Source organism: Blastocystis hominis (genome assembly GCF_000151665.1).
Source record: "Blastocystis hominis, Singapore isolate B (sub-type 7) whole genome shotgun sequence assembly, scaffold_9".
Classification (NCBI taxonomy): Eukaryota; class Bigyra; order Opalinata; family Blastocystidae; genus Blastocystis; species Blastocystis hominis.
This window is the reverse complement of record NW_013171868.1, coordinates 125,701-144,064: the sequence shown is the minus strand read 5'-3', so window position 1 is coordinate 144,064 and position 18,364 is coordinate 125,701. Positions and strand designations below refer to the sequence as shown.

The following is an 18,364-nucleotide window of genomic DNA, read 5'->3' as shown; positions in this document are numbered from 1 at the left end:
AAGTTCATTCAGATTCCACCCGTTCTTCATAAATCGCGGCTTCATTTTCTACAATTAATACACTTTACAAACACACTACATCCAAAAAGTTTTTTCGCCACCCAATAACGAACTCTGTCATTGCCTTTTGCATGTTAATTCACTCTTACTTAACAAAAAGGATATCTCTGGGTTGGGCTGAGCTAACAAATCTTTCATTAATCTCTCTTCAGGAGGAACATACGAAGAATCAATCGAATATGGCATTAAGTTGGAAACTGTTCATCAAATCCTTTTTTTTTCTCTCTTACGTTTGATTAGAAGCGATTCATCAAAATTCCGAACTCCTTCTTCTTTGTTCAATTCCATATCCTTGAAAGGATTGGAATTAGCTGCACTCTCAGGTTGACCGGTTTGGTCGGTTTCTATTTTTGCCGTTTCTTTCTTCTCCTCAGACTCCAACGTCAGTCCCAATTCTTCAGACGAATAGGACGATTCTGATTCTGATTCTGATTGTTAAGTGAATCAACCAATCAATCGAATACCATTTTCAGCTTCACTTTTTGTTTCCTTTTCAATCGACAATGAATCGATGTTATACTTCTTCAAGATCGGCAGTATTGACGCCTCCAGATCTTTCTATCCATCACTCTTCTCTCCGATCCGCACGATTCGTTTCTCTGGTGGATTGATTTCGCCTCTATACACGCGAAGCAACGTCGTTGCTGCTTTTTTCACTGTCGCAATTTCCCGATTCAACACCACTCCCACCGTATCCACGTCGTATCCTCGCTCCTTCAACACTCTGCGTCCATAAATATCGTCGTACTTGTTACAGCGAATGGAGCAGGGAATCTAATGACCAAATTCGCGTTGAGTCTACGCAAAGAATCACGTTGTCGTGGTTGTTGTGGCTTTTCCATTTGTCTGGGAGGAATTTTCGGAAGCGATGCGGCAAAATGGAATGGCAGACGTAGTTCGAATTGTTTCCGCACACCACACAGCAGTTATCTTGAGAGTACAGCTTGGCAGAATTACTGGGAACACGGGCTATGTGACATTAGATTCGGTTTTCATTACATTTTGGCTCGAAATTAAGTCGAACAGAGAACGGATCTTCATTCACGATTGCTACAATTCATCCAAATCACTCATCCGTACTCCCGATTCCTTTGTTCACGTACCACATCAGTTTCTTCTTACTGCACCGACACAGCAATTGATTATCCGGAGACACTTCGTTATACAAAACAAACAAGCCTTACAGAGTTGGCAATCCTCATAGACTGGGTTTTTCCGCTTGGAATAGCCTCCCAGCTTCAATCCCTCGATTTGATTCAGTTGAACGGACGAATAATGCGTTCCGTTCTTGTCGACCACTCGAATTCGCACATTGTGACACGACGATTGGCTATTCGATGTCTAATGATCGTGGAAACGGAGAAACTACGAGATGATGGTCAGTGACCCAATCAAATGGAGTAAAAGGATTTTGCGTGGAACTGCGGTATTTTGAGTAAAAATAAACGAAAAGTTCGCGAGAATAGTAAGAATCATGCGCTGCATACAAAATCTGCTCGTTGCTGAGAGTTTGTGCATCCCAATTACCGCATCGGATCTTGTTGTCTAGTTTTAATGGGTGAAAATGGATGTACCTTTATTGAGTGTAATGCCAAAATACTTAGATGTGAGATATTGAAGGCTGGTCTTCAGATCTTTATGGCCCATTAGTTTGGCGATGTCACTACAATAATATAATGAAGAATGGGTAAAGTACGTAACGTCGACAATGCTATTTACTTCCTCAACACCTAGGTATGAACACAGTTTGTTACAGTCTTCATGAATGCCGATTCCAGATTTCAATATTCTAAATTGTAAAAAAATGAATGTACAATCTACTTTTCGTCTTTCATTATAACGTTCAGAGAAGGAGGTGGCAATTCATCCAGAAGAGGTACCTGGATAATAATGTTCACATTTCGGAATGTTAGCTGAATGATCGAGAGAGGATTCTATAGATTATGCGAAAAACAGAAACTATTGCTTTCTGTGTCCATTCAGCGTCAAAACCAACAACTGTTTCGTGTAGTAAATCAAACTTCTTAACCAACATCTCAAATTGTTCTGATGTGTGGACAATGTAGATCTATGCAATGAAATACCAAACATTACAAATACAGGACGGCCTTCGATTGATACCGATGATTTGCAGGAATCAATGATGTGAGACTTGCGAAAACGTTTCCATAAGTAATAGGAAAGAGTTGCAACTCCTGCTACTGCAGAAAATCCGATAATAACTTGCTTTGATCTTTGTTGCATTGAAAAAGTAAAAAAATACTATTGAAGAATAAGAGCAGGCAGATTTTCACGTTTTTGTAACAAAGAAGCGAAATGATTGAAATAGTATGCTTGAGGGTCGGACATGTCTACTTTTTATCCTTCTTCTCCTTTTTGTCCTTCTTTTCTTTCTTTTCCTTCTTGTTCTTCTTTTCCACCTTCTTGTTCTCTTTCTTCTCTTTCTTTTCCACTTTCTTCTCTTTCTTGTCCTTCTTCTCTTCCTTTCTTGGTTTCTCTTCTTTTACTGGCTCCTCCTCTTTCTCTTCTTCTTCTTCCATTTCCTCCTCCTCATCTTCTTCTTCCTCTTCAAACTCTTCCATTTCCTCCTCCTCATCATCAAACTCCTCTTCATTCCCTTCCCCTTCCATCGATCGCTTCATAATCCGCTTCCACCCTTCATTCTCTTCGATCTCCTTCATCAGCGCCCCCATCTCCAGTTTCGACGTTTCTCCCGTTTCTTCGCCCACCACATTTCCGTTCTCATCGATCTCCATCACTTCCACTTCGTCATCCGACGTCAATTCCATCTGCTCTCCTTCTCTCTCCATTTCTTCCACCAATTCTTCGTCCGTCTTCTCTTTATCCGGTTTCTTTCCCCCCAAAATCGGATCCAACATCGCTTTCTCTTCCTCCGTCAGCAGCGACTCCATCGTTTGCTTCCCCAAGCGGCGTAAAATCAGCTCGAAAATCGCCTTCACGCGCAGCTTGAAGTTCCCGTAATGAGCATTCGACCAGGGCTGCAGCGCTCCGATCGCCTCGTGCATTTCTTCGCGCACAATCTCCTCGGGAAGCACCTTCACGCAGGTCCGAATCAACCCAAAGCACGCCTTCGCGACCTCTCGATTCTTCGATTCGAGCAGTCCGTAAGTGATGTGCATCGCGTCTCGCATCAGCGGAACGATCGCTTCGTTCGATCGGTGATGGAACAGCACGCAGCTGATGCACATCAGCGAAGCCGACTGCATGCGGCCCGACGTCGCGCTCAGGCCTCCCATTAAAATCCGGAAATACTCAGAGAGCGACGCGGGCACTTCTTCGCCGGTGGGCTGCACGAGATTCGCGGTGGAGGACGCCATGACGTCGGAGAGAGAGAGGAGGATCTTAAAGCTGAGCGTGCGTACGGATTGATTGGCGTCTTTGATGCATAGAATGAGGCGAGGCAGGACTTGCACGATGAGCTGCATATGGTCTTTGTTTTGAGGCGAGAGATGACTCCACAGAGAATGGAGCGCTGTGAGATAGTCGAAGCGAACGTTCACGACGGAAGACAGCAGGCGATCCAGCAGCTCGGTCGAAATCGCGTCCACGCGGTTCGTTTCGAAGAGAAGTTCCGCGTGGTATTCGCAGAGAAGCACGAACGACCGGCTCGATCGGTTCTGAAACGCCACGGCACGGATCTTCGGCGCCGTTTCCATGAGGTAGGACAGCGCGGCGGGGACTTCTTCGCTGGCGATCCATGGAATGAGCGCAGAAAAGACGCCCGCCTCGGCGAGGAGGTCGAGCGAAAGGGTCGGGTTTTGGTCGATGGACTGCTGCAAGGAGGCGAGCGATCGGGCGAAGAATTGCGAAATCACGGCAGGCGGAGCGACGCCGAAGAGCGTCTGCAGGACAGAGCGGAGCGTGAGAGCCATGAAGCGATCGGCGTTCTTCGCCACGCCGCTCGTGGGCACGATTTCTTGGTCGCTGGCTCCGTGGGAACGGCGGTACAACGCGATGATGGCTTTGAGGAAGGACTCGCTGGCGGATCGAAGGGCTTGCAGGGCGGATTGGGACTGCTCGATGGAGGGTCTGGGCGCTCGCGAGGAGGCGAAGAGAGTGAGATAGGGAAGGGACTGCTCGTTGGGCATCAAATCCGACTGCGTTTTCGATTTTGATTCTTCGGGTTTCTCCTGTTTCTCCAGTTCTTCTTCGGCTTCCTCCCTTTCGATTTCGATGTCCTTCTCGATTTCGATTTCCTTCTCGATTTCGATGTCCATGCTTCCCTTCTTCCCTTCCTTCTCGATCCGATTGCTCATCGCCAGCATCGCTAATCCGCACGCCACTTGCACTCCGGCCTCCAGATTGCTTTCATCATTGATTACCTTCAGCAACGCTTTGCGGTAGCGCGGCAGCACATCCGAAACGTCCCTCGCTCCCACGCAGCACGACGCGAACACGCTCCAAATACTCGCGATTTCCTTCAGGAGCTGCTGCTTCTGCGTCTCGTTCGCCGCTTCCGACGCCGCAGCGGCGCATGCTTTCACCGCGGGAGAGAAAAGATCGAAGAACTCAGCGAGCGACGTGGCGATGTGAATCAGCGAATTCTTCAAAACGGCAAAAAGGAAGTAGTGTTTGTCGTCGGGAAGCGACGAGTCCGCCTTCTATTCTCAATTCCAGCGCGGATTGCTACGATAAACGACGTCGTTTCCACGAACTGCTTCAGCCCCATCGCCTCCACCGCGCTGCCGAGCGTTTCATCCATCTGACTGCGAAGTCTACGCCTCAGAATTCCATCGAATCCGCACGCTGCGCTCAGTTTGGCGCCTTGTTCTCGCATCGACACCAGCGACTGCACGAGCGGCTTCAAGCAAACCGATTCGCTGGGCTTCACTCGGGCCGCGAACGCGCTCGCCACCTTCAGCACGCTTTCTTTATGCGGTTTCCCCATTTCTGCTTTCATCAACGCGCCCAATCGCGTGAATCCCGCGGGGGAGAGCGACTCCGAGTCGATGTGGCTCCACAGAGAAACGAGATCGCTTTCGACGCGGCTGACGACGCTGCTCTCTTTGGATTGGAGATAGCTCATCGCTTTTTCGATGGCTTCGCAAAACAACTCGCTGTTCTCGCTGTTCTCGCAGAGATCGAGCTGCTGGGAGAGCGTGAGAATCGTGGAAACGAACTCGAAAATGTCGGCGGGCGCCGCGGAGAGAGCGGCAGGGTCGGAAAGAATGGATTGAAGCACGGTGTGGAGGGAGTTGGGAGGGAGAGGCACGCCTTTCTGGACGAGGAGCTTGATGGGCTTTAAGCTGTTGGTGTCCATGTAAGCGAGTTTGTGTGAGCGAAGCTAGGGGAAGAGAAGGGAAGAAAAACGACTTCGATTAGAAGGGAAAGCAAGGCGGGGAATGTGGAGGGGTCGAGAGACGGAGCGGCTTGAGCGACGAACGCTAAATAGTGGGAGATTTCCTTGTAGTTGGTGTCGTCGATTTGTTCTTTCAGGTTGCGGAGGTAGGACACGATCATGTCAGATGTTTCTGCAAAATGCTCCTCGCTGTGCTTCGTGACGATTTTCATTAACTCGTCCTGCGAAGTACGACGGATCTTTCCGTTCTCATGAATGCAGAAGCTGAGGAGGAGGAGGAAACTCTTTTTGACTGCACCGCGACTCCACATATCCTTTGAACATTCTAAGGAGAGCAAAAGGGAGGTAAGGCACGAAATCAGGGAACGGAGGGAAGCTGGCTCCATCGTGCTGCGGTTCTTCATGTAAAACTGCAGCAGAACATCCAGCTGCTCCGCTGTCTTCATCTTCTCGGGGACATGAGGCAAAACGATCTGGAGGAGGTACAGATACTAATCATAAGCGAAGGAAAATGCACCGAACGCTTCGAACAAACTTTTGCTGTGATTTGAGTTGCGCCAAGAGGGTGGTAAAATACTTGGTGAACGAGATTCTCCTCTTCTTTCCGTTGGTGATACTATTTTCGAGAGCTTCAAGCGCTCTGCAGTTTTCCGCCTTGAACTTGTCCTTGCTTTTGGCATGCTTTCGGACCTCTTCGTAAATATCCACAGTCTCTTCTGAACTCATCGTTTTCAAAATCTGCCGCTTTTGTTCCGACTCCAATAAAAGTCCCGATTTCCTAGTGTGTTCATTCGCTCTCTCCAACAAACAACGAAAAAGCAGATAGCATGGTACAAACAACTATTTTACTTCGCTTTCTCTGAAACCACCTTGGCAACGACCAGTGTACAGTCATCCATTTTCCCTCCTCGATACACCAGGTCCAAATTCTGCGTCGCAACCCGCGACCACGGCGTGTCGGCCTTCTCATCCACCGCAACCTTCTGCGCCATTTCGCAGAGATACTTGCACATCATGTCTAATGGAACGTGCTGAAAGCCCCAAATATACGATACGAGCAGATCGTCGTGCAAATTATCGAAAATCCTGCGGTTCAGCGCATTGCCGAGGCCCTACCCGTCCGATCCGCACACCACAATATCACCCGCCTGCAGATGAATCGAGCGAATTACGCCGTCGTCCGGCTTGTCTCCGCCCTGGCTGCCCAGCTGGAACGGACATCCGAAATAATGCTGCTGCTCGGTGGAGCGGTAGAAGATGGTACCTTCTCGAATCACCATGATGCTGATCATGAGCGACCCTCTCCCACGATCCTACCCGATATCTCCGATAATCAGAGTGTGTAGAATGTGACTGTAGCGGTTGAGGATGTGGAAGCCGAAGGTGCAGCTGCCCTGCGTGTTCTTGTCAATGTCATCTTTGACCAGTTTGACACATTCGACAGGATCCACGATGCCGAATTCGTCCACTACATGAAACACGAAACACAAAGCCACTCATTCGCTCACTGCCTTTGAGCAGCTGACGGCCGTATTCTTTCGAATTCGCGTTCTATGGCTCAGTATTCCGACGCGTTCAAACCTCGATGTGCACGCCATCCGCCACGCCCAGCATATGAAATCCATTGCCTTTGGCTTTGACTCGATCGATGTACGTGAAGCTGTCCTCGCAGATGTCCTTGTCTTGCGATTGCAGAGTGTAGCCTCCGCATAAAAAACCCAGGATTTTGCCTTCGTCCTTCCTCTGGGAGTTCTTTGCTTTGTAGACGGGGAGAGAGATTTTTAGGTCCCTGCAGGTTAAACAGAGTGCGAAATCGAACATGATGTTATCTTGACCATCAATAAAATGACCGCATGGAAAATAATAAGAACGGTTGTTTTCGTCTGCAATACTGATGCTTTGGAGGAGCCATCCCGAGGCTGTGCCGATGTTCGTATGACCCACCTTTACTTGCGTTAATTCACCAAGATCGTGCTTGATTTTCAGAGGGACAACTACCGAACTTCCGCGAGTGAACGACCTTCCGTTGGGAGGCTCAATCTCCATGATATCGCTATTTCCGTCCTTTCCGACAAGTTGTAGATACACGCTGGAATGAATTCCAGCCCCTCTTCTCCCTGAAGTCTCAATCTACAAAATGAACGCGTATCCCCGGAAATACAGTTGCAGTATAAGTTGCAAACGACCGGCTCAAGGGGGAATCACTAAAATGGCACAAGATGGGGACACTTGTTAAGATAGTTGTCTTCAAACCACCTCCAATCATAGTGCGCCCTCCACCCCAAGAGCAAAATAACTTCGAGCTACGGCGTAACAGATTGAACATTTTGCTGGATAATAAAGTCCTCAACTGCACTACCGATAAAAATGAAAGTTCCCCGCGGTTAAGAATCGCACTCATATCCTCAAGTATGATCCTCACAATGTGTATTGCGTTAGCATAGAAGGGCATGGGAGGAGTATGACGTATCTGAAGGAAATGTTATGCATCACCCCTTGTATTTGGTAAAAGATAGTTGATGGAAAAGAGGGTGTGTAGATATACTGGAATTCATATTTCGTTTGTATGGTTTTTAAGTCTGCTCTCGAAGCGTTCCCTGAAAGGTATTTATTATCGTTTGCTTCCTAAATTACAGAACACTCTATTACTCGCTCGTAAAACAGAGTTCGCCACCGGTTGATTTTTCCGTTGTAACAAATTCAAACGAGCAATCATTTGTTGCTATTAACGCGGATATGGTATTATTGTTGTGAATTGCTGAATTTCAGGTATGTGGTCTAAATCACTTGATCGTTGCATGCATGAAGGCTATAAATCGCGAAGAACTCGAAAAGAAATTCATTTCGGGTAGCTTGAATCGAGAGATCGTTTACTCCTTATCTCCGTATAATATATGTATATCACCGCATAATAGTCAGAACAAAGAACATGAAGGAAGCAATGCGTTTGTTTTCTGCTTCGCTTTCGTCAGAGTTTGTGCTGTTGGTTAGTTTAGAGCGTGACGATGATATGGTATATGTTGCCTTCTTTGCTTTCAAGATAGAAATCCTTTATCAGCGAGAATCACTTACAAGAACTAGAGAATGTGAATGAGGTGTTATCAGCAGAAAAGAGCGAAGAGGTTCGTTCCCAATTGATATCGCATTTTGGATTGACGGAGCAAGAGCTTACCATTTACCCGCTTTCGGACTTGATTCAAATGGGAGTTGGGATGAAGAATGTATAATATATCTATTGTTTGTTGGAAATGGAAGAAACGGAGGGCAAGGACAATCAGAAGCAGCAGAGGATTGTTCTTTTGCGTCTTCAGCAGGTCCTTCGTGCAAAACAGGAAGAGTTGATGGTACTTGAATTCGATGTTTTGAATTCGATGTAGAAAGAAGAGAAAGTGATAGAAAGTGAATTATATAGCTTATTTGCCGAACTTGAGCAATACTCTCAAGTATTGCTATTTTCCTGGTGCTGATTTATAGGAAAAACCAGAGGCAAGTCAGCGGCCTTCTAATAATGATACCTTCATACTGTGATGGTTTTTTGTAGTTTGTAGAAATACAATGTACTTTACTACTGTTTGTTATGTTGAAAATACATATTAATATATGCATAGAATGTATTTCCAAATCCTGTATTGTTCGTGTTCTGTTCCAGCGTGCTACGTATTGAGTAATATTGATCATTTCAACATAGATGTCCTTTTCTTCAACGTAAATAATGAATCTTCTCACAGACATATTTGTCTTCTTTGTCTAATGGATCGTGTATTAACTAATTGGCAGGAAGTACTTTATTACGATGCGATATTTGCGAGCATCACAAACGACGCATCGGACGAATTGGAAGGAAAGGAAACTGTGGCTTTTCTTCGAAGGTCCCAGCTCCCGATGGAGGATATTAAGGCTGTAGGGATAGTAGAAATCGTTTTATGTAGATCTATCTGGCTGCCGTTCCGAGTAAGTCGCTGCAAATCAACCGCGATGATTTTCGACATATATTACGACTGGTTGCATTAGTTCAGCAGGGGTACGAACCAGAAGCGTCCACTCTCACTAAATATGGTTTTCTTTGTGTTTATCTGTGATTATAGCTTCCGCTTCAATTCCATTTGCAAAAATTGACGATGTTCCCGAGTTCGTTCCGATAAATCGTTATCTTCGTCGTATTGCAGTTCAATCTTTCAATACTTTGTGTGACGGGAATTATTTAAATGTATTGAAATTTGTTCCCTGTGAATAGTAGGGGAAAGAAGCGATTTCGTTCATGCGTGACAAGGGACTGTCCAAAGATGTGATCCGCAATGTTCTTTTCGAAACTCTATCGTTATTTCTAGATATGGACCTTTGTGGATGTGAATGAAGAGTTACGAATCAAGGAGGAGCAGTGGGAAGTCTGCATTTTGCTCGCTGCTTCCATTCTCCACGGAGCCTCTTTTTCCAATTCCCTGCTTCTCTCTGCGCTTTCCAAGCAGCCCGAATCCCTCGAGCCCCCTGTGATTGAAACTCCGAACAGTCCGGAATCGGATCTCCCCGCGGAAAAACCGGAGGCGAAGCCGGCGAATTCGGATCCGTTCAGCATTCTGGGCTTCCCCGAATCGATGACGGCTACCGAGTCGGCAATGCCGGAGAAGGAGGAGGCAAAGCCGAAGGCCGCGCCGCCTCCCTCCATGTCGTTCGACGATGCCTTTATGGGACTTATCAATACCGCGGAAATGAGCCAAGCCGTGGCCACCGAGCAGACCGCGCAGCCAGTCAGCGGAACGCCCCAAATGCAGCCCATGCAACCTATGGCTCCGATGAATGAAACTCCACAAATGCAATCGATGGCTCCTGTGACTTCGATGAATGGGACGCCCCAAGTTCAGCCCATGGCTCCTATGCAATCGATGGCTCCTATGCAGCCAATGCAGCCCATGGCTCCTATGGATGGGACTCCACAAATGCAGCCCATTGCTCCAATGCAGCCAGTGCAATCGATGGATTCGATGGCTCCTATGGAACAGCCGCAGCCACAGCCACAGCCAGAGCAAGCAATGGATGGGACTACCCAAATGCAGCCCATGGCTCCTATCCAGCCTATGCAACCCACCCTACCCCTCCAATCTCCGCCTCAACTGCTCTCCCAGCCTTCTCAGCCCCTCCAATCTCCGCCTCAACCTCTCTCTTCGCTGCTCCAATCTCAACCGCTCTCATCGCCTCTCCAATCTCAACCTCTCTCTCCACCTCTCCCCTCGCCCTCCCTCCTCGGCCCTCCCTCCTCCCATCCGCTCTCCTCGCCCTCCGCCACCGACTGTTTCCCCGTTTCCCCCTTCTCACCGGCAGGGATCGCGAAGGCCTCCATCGTCTGGCAGCGCGTGGCCGCGCGCGTCTTCGCCTCGCCGGGCTCCGCCTCGCTGCCGCTCAAATCCGCCATCCGCGTGCTGCGCTCCCTCCAAGCGCCGCTCCCTTCCCTCAAATCCGCCGTCGCCTCGCTCCTCGACGAGCAGCCCGACCTCTCCCTCCTCTCCCGCCCGCTCCAGATCCGCCTCCTCGTCCTCCTCGCCGATCCGCGCACGCCCCCGCGGAAGCCCCGTTTCCACTTTTTCTCCTCTCCAACCCAGTCTATCTCTGCGACATCCCTTCCATCCCCGCGGAACTCGCCTTCTGCGCCAGCGCGCAAGCCTCGCTGGAGCGCATCCGCGGGGAAATCGCGAAATTGAGGGAGAACGCGCCGGCGCCTCTGCTGGGAAGCGGCGTTTCATCGTCGAAACCGCCGCGGAACTTCGTGGAAGACGTCCAGGAACTCTTCGAATCGCTGCTGCGCCGCGGCGACTTCCGCGAGATCGAGAAATTCCCGCGGTACCTGTCGGTGCTGTCGCAGATTCGGTCGAAAATCGCGGGGAAAGCGCCGGTGGAGGAAGTGCGGGCGTTACAGGTAGGCGGCGTGCGGATTTGAGGAGTAGCGGTCGATTCCAACGCCGGCGGAGATCGTTCGGCATTTCTCAGAGCGGCCGGCAGTGCCGAACGAGTTGGAGACGGTGCGATCGGGCGAGGTGGATGAGAAGTAGATCCGGAAGCGTCTGGACGCGTGCGAAGAATGTTTTCGAAGTGTAACGAATTCGATTTTGCCGGAGGATCCGGTGCTGTTTGTGGAAATGAACGATTTGGAGAGCTTCCTCCGGAGGGTGAGGACGGCGCGGAGGTTCACGGAGGTGGTGGAAAAGGTGTCGGTGGAGGGAAATAGGGAGTTTCCGCAGTACTGGACGAGCATGCTTGTGCAATGCAGACAGATCGTGGAAGAGGCGAAGAAGTGGATGGACGCGGTGGATGCGGATGTGGAGGATGCGGTTTTGGGAGATGCGAAGACGAAGCGGTTAATGGAAAGTGGGGTTTGGCGGGAAGGTTAAAAATAGATGTGATGTGGGCGGTACGCGTAGCACAGCGAGTGGATGAAGATATGATGATTGTGGGAAGCCGGATGGAGGGATGTTTCGACACCCTCGAACGAACCTTCAAGCAGATGGTGAAGAGAGTGAACCAGTACCAGGACGAGAAAATTGTGTATGAGCCGATGGAATTTGAGGAGTGTGGGCAGGATTGCTGTCAGTTATGTTTGCATCATTCGAGCTCGGATCGAAAGCTCGCAAGTCACTTAGGAAATCCGTACCATCCGGAGTGCGCCAACCTCTGGCTCTCTCGTGTGAATGAGAAGATTCCCTCGCTTGTACCTTTGGAAGATTCTCTGTATTAGTTTTTGTTTTGAGTTGCATTGCATTGGTTTGTTTTTTTATACGATTGGGCGTAAAAAGAAGGGGAAACGGCATCGGAGAAAATACGTCCGATTTTTGTCCATTTCCACAGTTCTCCAATTGAAACATCATCATCAAATTGTCGATGTATTTTGTATTGAAGCGTGCTCACGCGTAGAGAAGACCGCTAAGAATGTCCGGTAAATTCTTCCAGTGGATTCGCTCCAGCGACATGACTTACGTGAACATGCTGATTCACGAGACAGCACTTCACGATTTTGTCGACAAAATTGGAACGATGAACAATGTTCAGTTTACAGATGTAGGCGAGTACGGGTTGCGGATTTATCGCTGTAGTTGAACTATGAGCAAACCCTTGCACAGAGACGCTATGTAAGCTACATTCGTCGTTGTGATGAGATGGAACGTCGTATCGAATACTTCAAGGCTCAATTGGCTCGCTACAACTTGAAGCCTGAGGTAGGAGCGCTCTCGGCATCGCGCTGATCATGAATAGGAAGGCATTGAGATTGAAGATTATTTGAACACCATTGGAGCCGATCGAAACGTGACCTCCGAGTACCTTCTCACCTCTCTGGAATCGCTCCTGGAGAAGCAGGAGAGCCAGCTGCGTCAGTACAACGACTACAACGTGACGCTGACGAAGCAGTACAATCAGAAGGTGGAGCAGCGCTTCGTTCTGGAGCTGACGAGCGGCTTCTTCAAAGAAAGCTACACCAAAATGAAGGAAGAGCAGGTCGCTCTCCCTCAGGACACGTACAGCAACCTAGGTATCCTCTCCTCGCTGTGCTGTCTGAGCAGTAGAAAAAGCGAGTTCGATCCGCTTCGGCTACATCGCGGGTATTCTGAAGGACGAAGACAAGCTCTCCTTCGAGCGGATGCTCTTCCGCGCGACGCGCGGGAACTGCTTCGTGCGGTTCGCTCGCATCGACACGCCGCTGGCGGACGCGGAGACGGGCAAAGACGTGTACATGTGCGCGTTCCTGCTGTTCTTCCGGTCCTCGCTGATCGAAAGCAAGGTGCGCCGCATCATCGATTCGTTCGAGGGCCACGTGTACGACGTGGACTTCACGCAGCCCGCCGAGGTGAGTTCGGCCTACCAGCAAGTGATCACGGAGCTGGAGGACGCGGAGCGCGTGCTGAACCTCAACATCGACAAGTGCGAGACGCTGCTGCGGAACGTGGCGAAGTACATCAAGACCTGGGAGTGGACGATCAAGAAGGAGAAGGCGGTGTACGACGTGTTCAATAAGTTCCGGTCGGTGCCGAGCGGGAACATGTACGGCGAGGGCTGGGTGCTTACTGAGACGGTGGACAGCATCCGCGAGGTCATCGCGGACGTGCACCGCGGCAAGGAGTCGTCGGGATATCTGGCCGTGATGAGCAAGCCGTGGCCGAAGCCGCCGACGCACTTCTACACGAACGAGTTCACGTCGATCACGCAGTGCGTGGTGGACACGTACGGCGTGCCGTCGTACAAGGAGTGCAACCCCGCCGTGTTCACGCTGGTGACGTTCCCCTTCCAGTTCGGAGTGATGTTCGGCGATTTCGGACACGGTAGCATTGAGGCGCGTCTGTGAGCGTAGCCATCTTCATCACGCTGGCCGCCATCTACTTCCTCTACTTCTCGAAGCAGCTCAAGAAGAACGGCATGAACGAGATGATCAGCATGATCTTCTCGGGCCGCTGCATGCTGATTTTGATGGGCGTGTTCGCAATGTACGTGGGCTTCCTCTACAACGATCAGTTCTCGCTGGGCGTGGACTGGTTCGGCACCACTTGGAAGTTCGAGGGCTCCAACACCGCGGTGTGGACGGGCCGCGTGTACCCGTTCGGTCTGGACCCCGTGTGGCACGACAAGTCGAACTCGCTGCTCTTCTACAACTCCTTCAAGATGAAGTTCGCGGTGATCTTCGGCGTGGCGCAGATGATCCTCGGAGTGTGTCTGAAGTTCATGAACGTGTTCTACCACCACGACTGGGTCGATCTCTTCTGCGAGGCCATTCCCCAGATGCTCTATCTGCTGTCCTTCTTCGGCTGGATGGTCGTGATGATCATCATGAAGTGGCTCATCGTACTCTCTCTCTCTTTCTCTCTCCTACCTCTAGAACTGGGACGCGCGCATGGCGGAGCATCGCGATCCGCCGCAGCTGATCAACATGCTCATCGACTTCGCGCTGCACCCCGGCGTGATCGAGGAGAAGCAGCGCCTCTTCCCCTCGCAGGACAAGGTCCAGCTCTACCTGCTTCTCGCGATGGTCATCTCCATTCCCTGGATGCTCCTCCTCAAGCCCTTCGTCCTCCACCTCAAGCACAAGCGCCACCCCCACGAGGAGCCGCAGACCGAGCTGATGGCCAACCCCACGCTCCCGCACGAGGACGAGGAGCCCACCTCGCTGTCGGAGCTCTTCATCTTCCAGGGCATCGAGACCATCGAGTTCTGTCTGGGCTGCGTGTCCCACACCGCGTCCTACCTGCGTCTCTGGGCGCTGTCCCTCGCGCACTCGCGTTGGCGTTGGGCGGTCGATCGATCGTAGAGCTCTCGGAGGTCTTCTGGGGCAAGATCATGCAGCCCGCCGTGCTCAGCGGCAACCCCATCGCGCTCTACGTGCTCTTCGTGTTCTTCGCGCTGGTCACGCTCGGTGTGCTGCTCGTGATGGACGCGCTGGAGTGCTACCTGCACGCGCTGCGTCTCCACTGGGTCGAGTTCCAGGACAAGTTCTACAATGGAAAGGGATACAAGTTCGCTCCCCTCAACTTCCACGATTTGCTCGTCGGAGAGGACTGGTAACTCTGCAGTTGGGTCGTTGACTTGATTGTTTGTTGGATTCACACATGGAGTTTGGAGCTGTGGTGTTTTGGGGACTTCTCGCTGCCCTGCTGGCTGCTGCGTTTTTTGCAGGTGCGTTCTGGGAGAAAAAGAGAGTTATGAAAGAGATGGAGGAGCAAGCGGAAGAGAGTGATTCGGAGGAATCCAGTGATTCAGAAAGTGAGGAGGAAGACGAGGAGCCTGGTTTGCGTTCCATTGAACCCTGATCTCGTAGACTACAGTTTAAAGATGGTTCTGTGCGTCCGAAAAGACTTGCCTATGACCAAGGGAAAGGTTTGTGCACAGTGCTGCCACGCAGCTGTGGGAGCCGTGAATCGGGCTCGTCGCCAAACCAAAGGTGCTTTTTCCTATCTTCGTTCATAACTAGACCTTTACAAGGCCTGGCAGCGCAGTGGATGCAAGAAGGTCGCGCTGCAATGTCCCGATGAAGCGGCCTACATGGAGATTTGCGCGGAGGCTCAGAAGGCAGGACTGACGTACTATGCAGTGGTAGTGGTTATCGTATCGATCGATTTGTAGTGCGATGCGGGTCGAACGCAGCTGGAGCCGAACACGTTTACCGTGGTCGCCTTGGGTCCCGATCGAGAAGAACGCATCGATAAAATCACAGGACGAGAAGGATCGCACCCTCTGAAGCTTTTGTAGCTTGGAGAATGGGTTTGTGAAATTTGAAAAGAACGAAGCTGAACGTAAATCGATCTCATGGAATTGTGTTTGTTTGAAATGCGAATCAACGGGTGGATGAATCAAGGAATCAAGGAATCAAGGAATCAAGGAAGGATAGAATAGAATATCAATAGGATTCTACTACTTTGTTATATGATTGATTCATTGCTTTATTCACGCTCATTCCAATCTCCACATCATCACGATTCTCCTTCTCTTTCGAACAAACACTTTCTAAAGTACAACATGAAACGAAATCAGCTGTAGCAAACAAAAAACTCCCTTAACTCCCCTCCTTCCAAACAATTCAATCCCAAACCAGCAGTCCAAATCATCATCAACAACAACAACAACTATAGAATCTTCGCTTAGAGTACATACACGCAGTTCCGCAGCTCTTCGAACGTGATTCGCTCCATCGGATCCACCACAAAAACGCGTCGCAGCAGCTCCACCGCCTGCGGATTGGCGTGCACTTCCTCCAATTCCTCCGCGATCGCGTCGAATCCGTTCCGCTTAAACATCCAGAACAGCTCATCGCTCTCATTCGCGATGTTAAACGGCACTTCGCCCGTCAGCAAAAAGAACAAAATCACTCCCAGACTCCACACATCCGCTTGATCCGCGCGGAAACCATCTCCGAAACACTATTTCGCATGGCAGAAATACCCCCTACTTCTGGAGCCGCATACGAACATTCTCCGCACACACGTGACTCCCCCACAACGAAACCCCCGTCGCTGGAAACCGCCACCGCTTGTTCGAATCCCGCGATTTTCGCGAGGATTTCTGGAATTCCCGGATTCTCCTCGGAGGGTTTCAGCTGGAGGAACACTGTTTTTGCGGATAGATTGCAGTGGTAAAAGCCCACGGCGCGAAGATTGGCGTACCCCGCGACGATCTGTTTAAAAATGTTTTGAACGAGACACGTGGACGCGATCCAGCCTTGATACTCTTCGATGGTCCCGTTCACGACTTCCGTGATGCTCAGGATCTCCATCGGCGTCTCTACACAAAGAACACCCCCTACACGATAAGTACCGAACAGGTGGAGGAGTTTCACGACGTGGGGATTCCCGCGGAGATTGTTGAGATCGCTTTGAATGCGCAGCGCGAGTTGGAAGTCTTTCTCTTCGAATTGGTACGCTTCGCTCACGCACGACTACTGGAGAAACGTGGAAACCGAGTACTTTGAGGAGGGAGCGGATGGCGACGGGAGGGAAGAGCGGATCGACCGAGTAGGCTGAGTAATGCCGAGTTAAGCGGCGCGCTTGGAAGGTTTTGCCCATGCTGTCGTGGGTTAAAACGATCTCCGGGAGATAGGAAATGCCGTTGCCTTGGATGATCGTGCGGCGATGGAGCGAATAGCTAGATGAGAAGGGGAAATCGGGGAAACCGGTTGCGAATGAGAACGCGTTTTTTCACGGCGGGAGTGAGATGGAGAATGGAGGCGGCTCGAAAAACGAGCTCCTGGGAGTGAGGAAAGGAGAGAGGAATTACGTTGTCATACGAAGTGTCAAAAATGTTCTGAGGGACAATATCAGAATCTAGCTCGATCAAAAGAATTAAAAATTGGTACAGATATCGTCCGATATTTGCGAAGGAGTAAGAGAATGAGACAAAGATCTGAAGCTACGCAATAGACTCTGGCTTCGTTCACGGAGAGCCGACATAAAATTAGATGACTGGGAGTCGGGGGAAATATCAACCTCTCCATGAAAGGAAGGGAATTGAGCTAGTTCGATGAATATCCTGTAACTAACCATACTAGTAAGTGATATCGGAGGCAGGGAATAGGTCTGAGATCGTTGCAAGCGTTGAGCCTGAGGTCTTAGCGAGACAGCAATCTGGCTCGTTTTCGGCTCATCTATCAGTAGGTCAGTGTTATTTCCTTCCATTTGGTCCAATTCGCTGGGCCCGAACACTCGAATAACAAAAGATAGGAATAATTGAATCGTTGCACTTTATTGGATGATCCAATTATCCTTTAACATAAAGCTTTTCAGTACTTGTTCGGCATCCACTGCATGGCAGAGCCCACAACAGCCGAAACGAGTCTTCTCTCTATGAAATACATGATTGCTCCTCATACTCGAACTTTGCGTTTCCTGGGCTCGTATTATTCGATTCGTAACTCGTCGATTCCAATCAACCCATTTCAAGTCCCAAATCACAGAATCAAAAAAGTCGGTATTTCTGCCGAAATACAAAAGTTTTAAGTTTAACTCATCTCGATTTAATCGCATTCATTCTTGCAGTAATAACTTCAAATGACGAACGGCCGACAAGCTGCTAAGAGTGAGGTGATAAACCAGGAATTGGAAGATTGTTACCATGTACATGGTCACGTCTGTACTGCAAACGGTATCACAGCATTCGACATAATGATTCTAAGATCATAAGAAGGCTCCGAACTGCTTTGAGAAGCCGTTTTGTCTGTAGCGCCTTTTTTACATGGATGATTGTGCAGATTTAATTTAGGTGAGAAGAGGCTGGAAGACATTCTTGCAGAAGTGGCAAAAGTTCGTGCCATGGTTAATACGATGCTTCGCAATGATTCAAGACCATTGGGGTTGGTGAATCCGCATAACACATGTTACATTAACGTATTATTACAAAGTTTGTTCCGCGTCTGGCCGTTTCGCAAAGTCCTGCATGTCTTAGTGCGCTAATTCATTGCTAGAATGAGTGTCAAAGCAACCGATAAGTCATCCGTGCTTTATATGCTCCAAAAGGTTTTTGCAG

The 18,364-nt window shown here is 49.7% G+C and overlaps 7 protein-coding genes; 2 read left to right on the top strand and 5 right to left on the bottom strand.

The window, feature by feature from the left end:
• The window catches only part of GSBLH_T00004972001 (uncharacterized protein), a gene marked incomplete at its 3' end in the record, with an annotated part of 15,307 nt that extends 13,179 nt beyond the window's left edge, over positions 1-2,128 (bottom strand). Inside the window, exons 1-5 of the mRNA XM_013043958.1 lie at positions 2,021-2,128; positions 1,882-1,994; positions 1,757-1,849; positions 1,661-1,723; positions 1,427-1,634 (exon numbers count right to left, since the gene is read on the bottom strand). Of these exons, the coding sequence (XP_012899412.1) occupies positions 1,427-1,634; positions 1,661-1,723; positions 1,757-1,849; positions 1,882-1,994; positions 2,021-2,095 (552 nt within the window). The 5' untranslated portion in view covers positions 2,096-2,128.
• A 570-nt stretch (positions 2,129-2,698) lies between these two features.
• On the bottom strand, positions 2,699-4,169 carry GSBLH_T00006913001 (uncharacterized protein; the record flags this gene model as incomplete). Its single annotated transcript, XM_013043957.1, has 2 exons — positions 2,699-2,725; positions 2,790-4,169. 2 exons carry the CDS (start codon positions 4,167-4,169, stop codon positions 2,699-2,701), a joined length of 1,407 nt encoding a protein of 468 aa, XP_012899411.1.
• Positions 4,170-4,333: 164 nt separating this feature from the next.
• Positions 4,334-6,106, bottom strand: GSBLH_T00007220001 (uncharacterized protein; the record flags this gene model as incomplete). Its single annotated transcript, XM_013043956.1, is given in 6 exon segments — positions 4,334-4,348; positions 4,365-4,682; positions 4,712-4,796; positions 4,827-5,365; positions 5,392-5,871; positions 5,912-6,106. 6 exon segments carry the CDS (start codon positions 6,104-6,106, stop codon positions 4,334-4,336), a joined length of 1,632 nt encoding a protein of 543 aa, XP_012899410.1.
• Positions 6,107-6,225: 119 nt separating this feature from the next.
• On the bottom strand, positions 6,226-7,674 carry GSBLH_T00004971001 (uncharacterized protein; the record flags this gene model as incomplete). XM_013043955.1 has 7 exons in its annotated part: positions 7,542-7,674; positions 7,200-7,510; positions 6,962-7,169; positions 6,877-6,931; positions 6,698-6,848; positions 6,497-6,664; positions 6,226-6,466 (listed from the first exon to the last, which is right to left on the bottom strand). Exons 1-7 carry the CDS (start codon positions 7,644-7,646, stop codon positions 6,226-6,228), a joined length of 1,239 nt encoding a protein of 412 aa, XP_012899409.1. The 5' UTR covers positions 7,647-7,674.
• Positions 7,675-12,280: 4,606 nt separating this feature from the next.
• On the top strand, positions 12,281-14,936 carry GSBLH_T00004970001 (uncharacterized protein). XM_013043954.1 has 7 exons: positions 12,281-12,424; positions 12,460-12,582; positions 12,620-12,893; positions 12,928-13,680; positions 13,710-14,197; positions 14,232-14,631; positions 14,661-14,936. The coding sequence occupies exons 1-7, from the start codon at positions 12,296-12,298 to the stop codon at positions 14,912-14,914; spliced, it is 2,421 nt and encodes an 806-aa protein (XP_012899408.1). The 5' UTR covers positions 12,281-12,295; the 3' UTR covers positions 14,915-14,936.
• Positions 14,937-14,958: 22 nt separating this feature from the next.
• GSBLH_T00006912001 (uncharacterized protein) lies at positions 14,959-15,598 on the top strand (the record flags this gene model as incomplete). Its single annotated transcript, XM_013043953.1, has 4 exons — positions 14,959-15,136; positions 15,168-15,290; positions 15,321-15,442; positions 15,473-15,598. The coding sequence occupies 4 exons, from the start codon at positions 14,959-14,961 to the stop codon at positions 15,596-15,598; spliced, it is 549 nt and encodes a 182-aa protein (XP_012899407.1).
• Positions 15,599-15,987: 389 nt separating this feature from the next.
• Positions 15,988-16,908, bottom strand: GSBLH_T00007219001 (ATP-NAD kinase; the record flags this gene model as incomplete). Its single annotated transcript, XM_013043952.1, has 4 exons — positions 15,988-16,266; positions 16,296-16,627; positions 16,661-16,781; positions 16,810-16,908. The coding sequence occupies 4 exons, from the start codon at positions 16,906-16,908 to the stop codon at positions 15,988-15,990; spliced, it is 831 nt and encodes a 276-aa protein (XP_012899406.1).
• Positions 16,909-18,364: the final 1,456 nt, after the last annotated feature.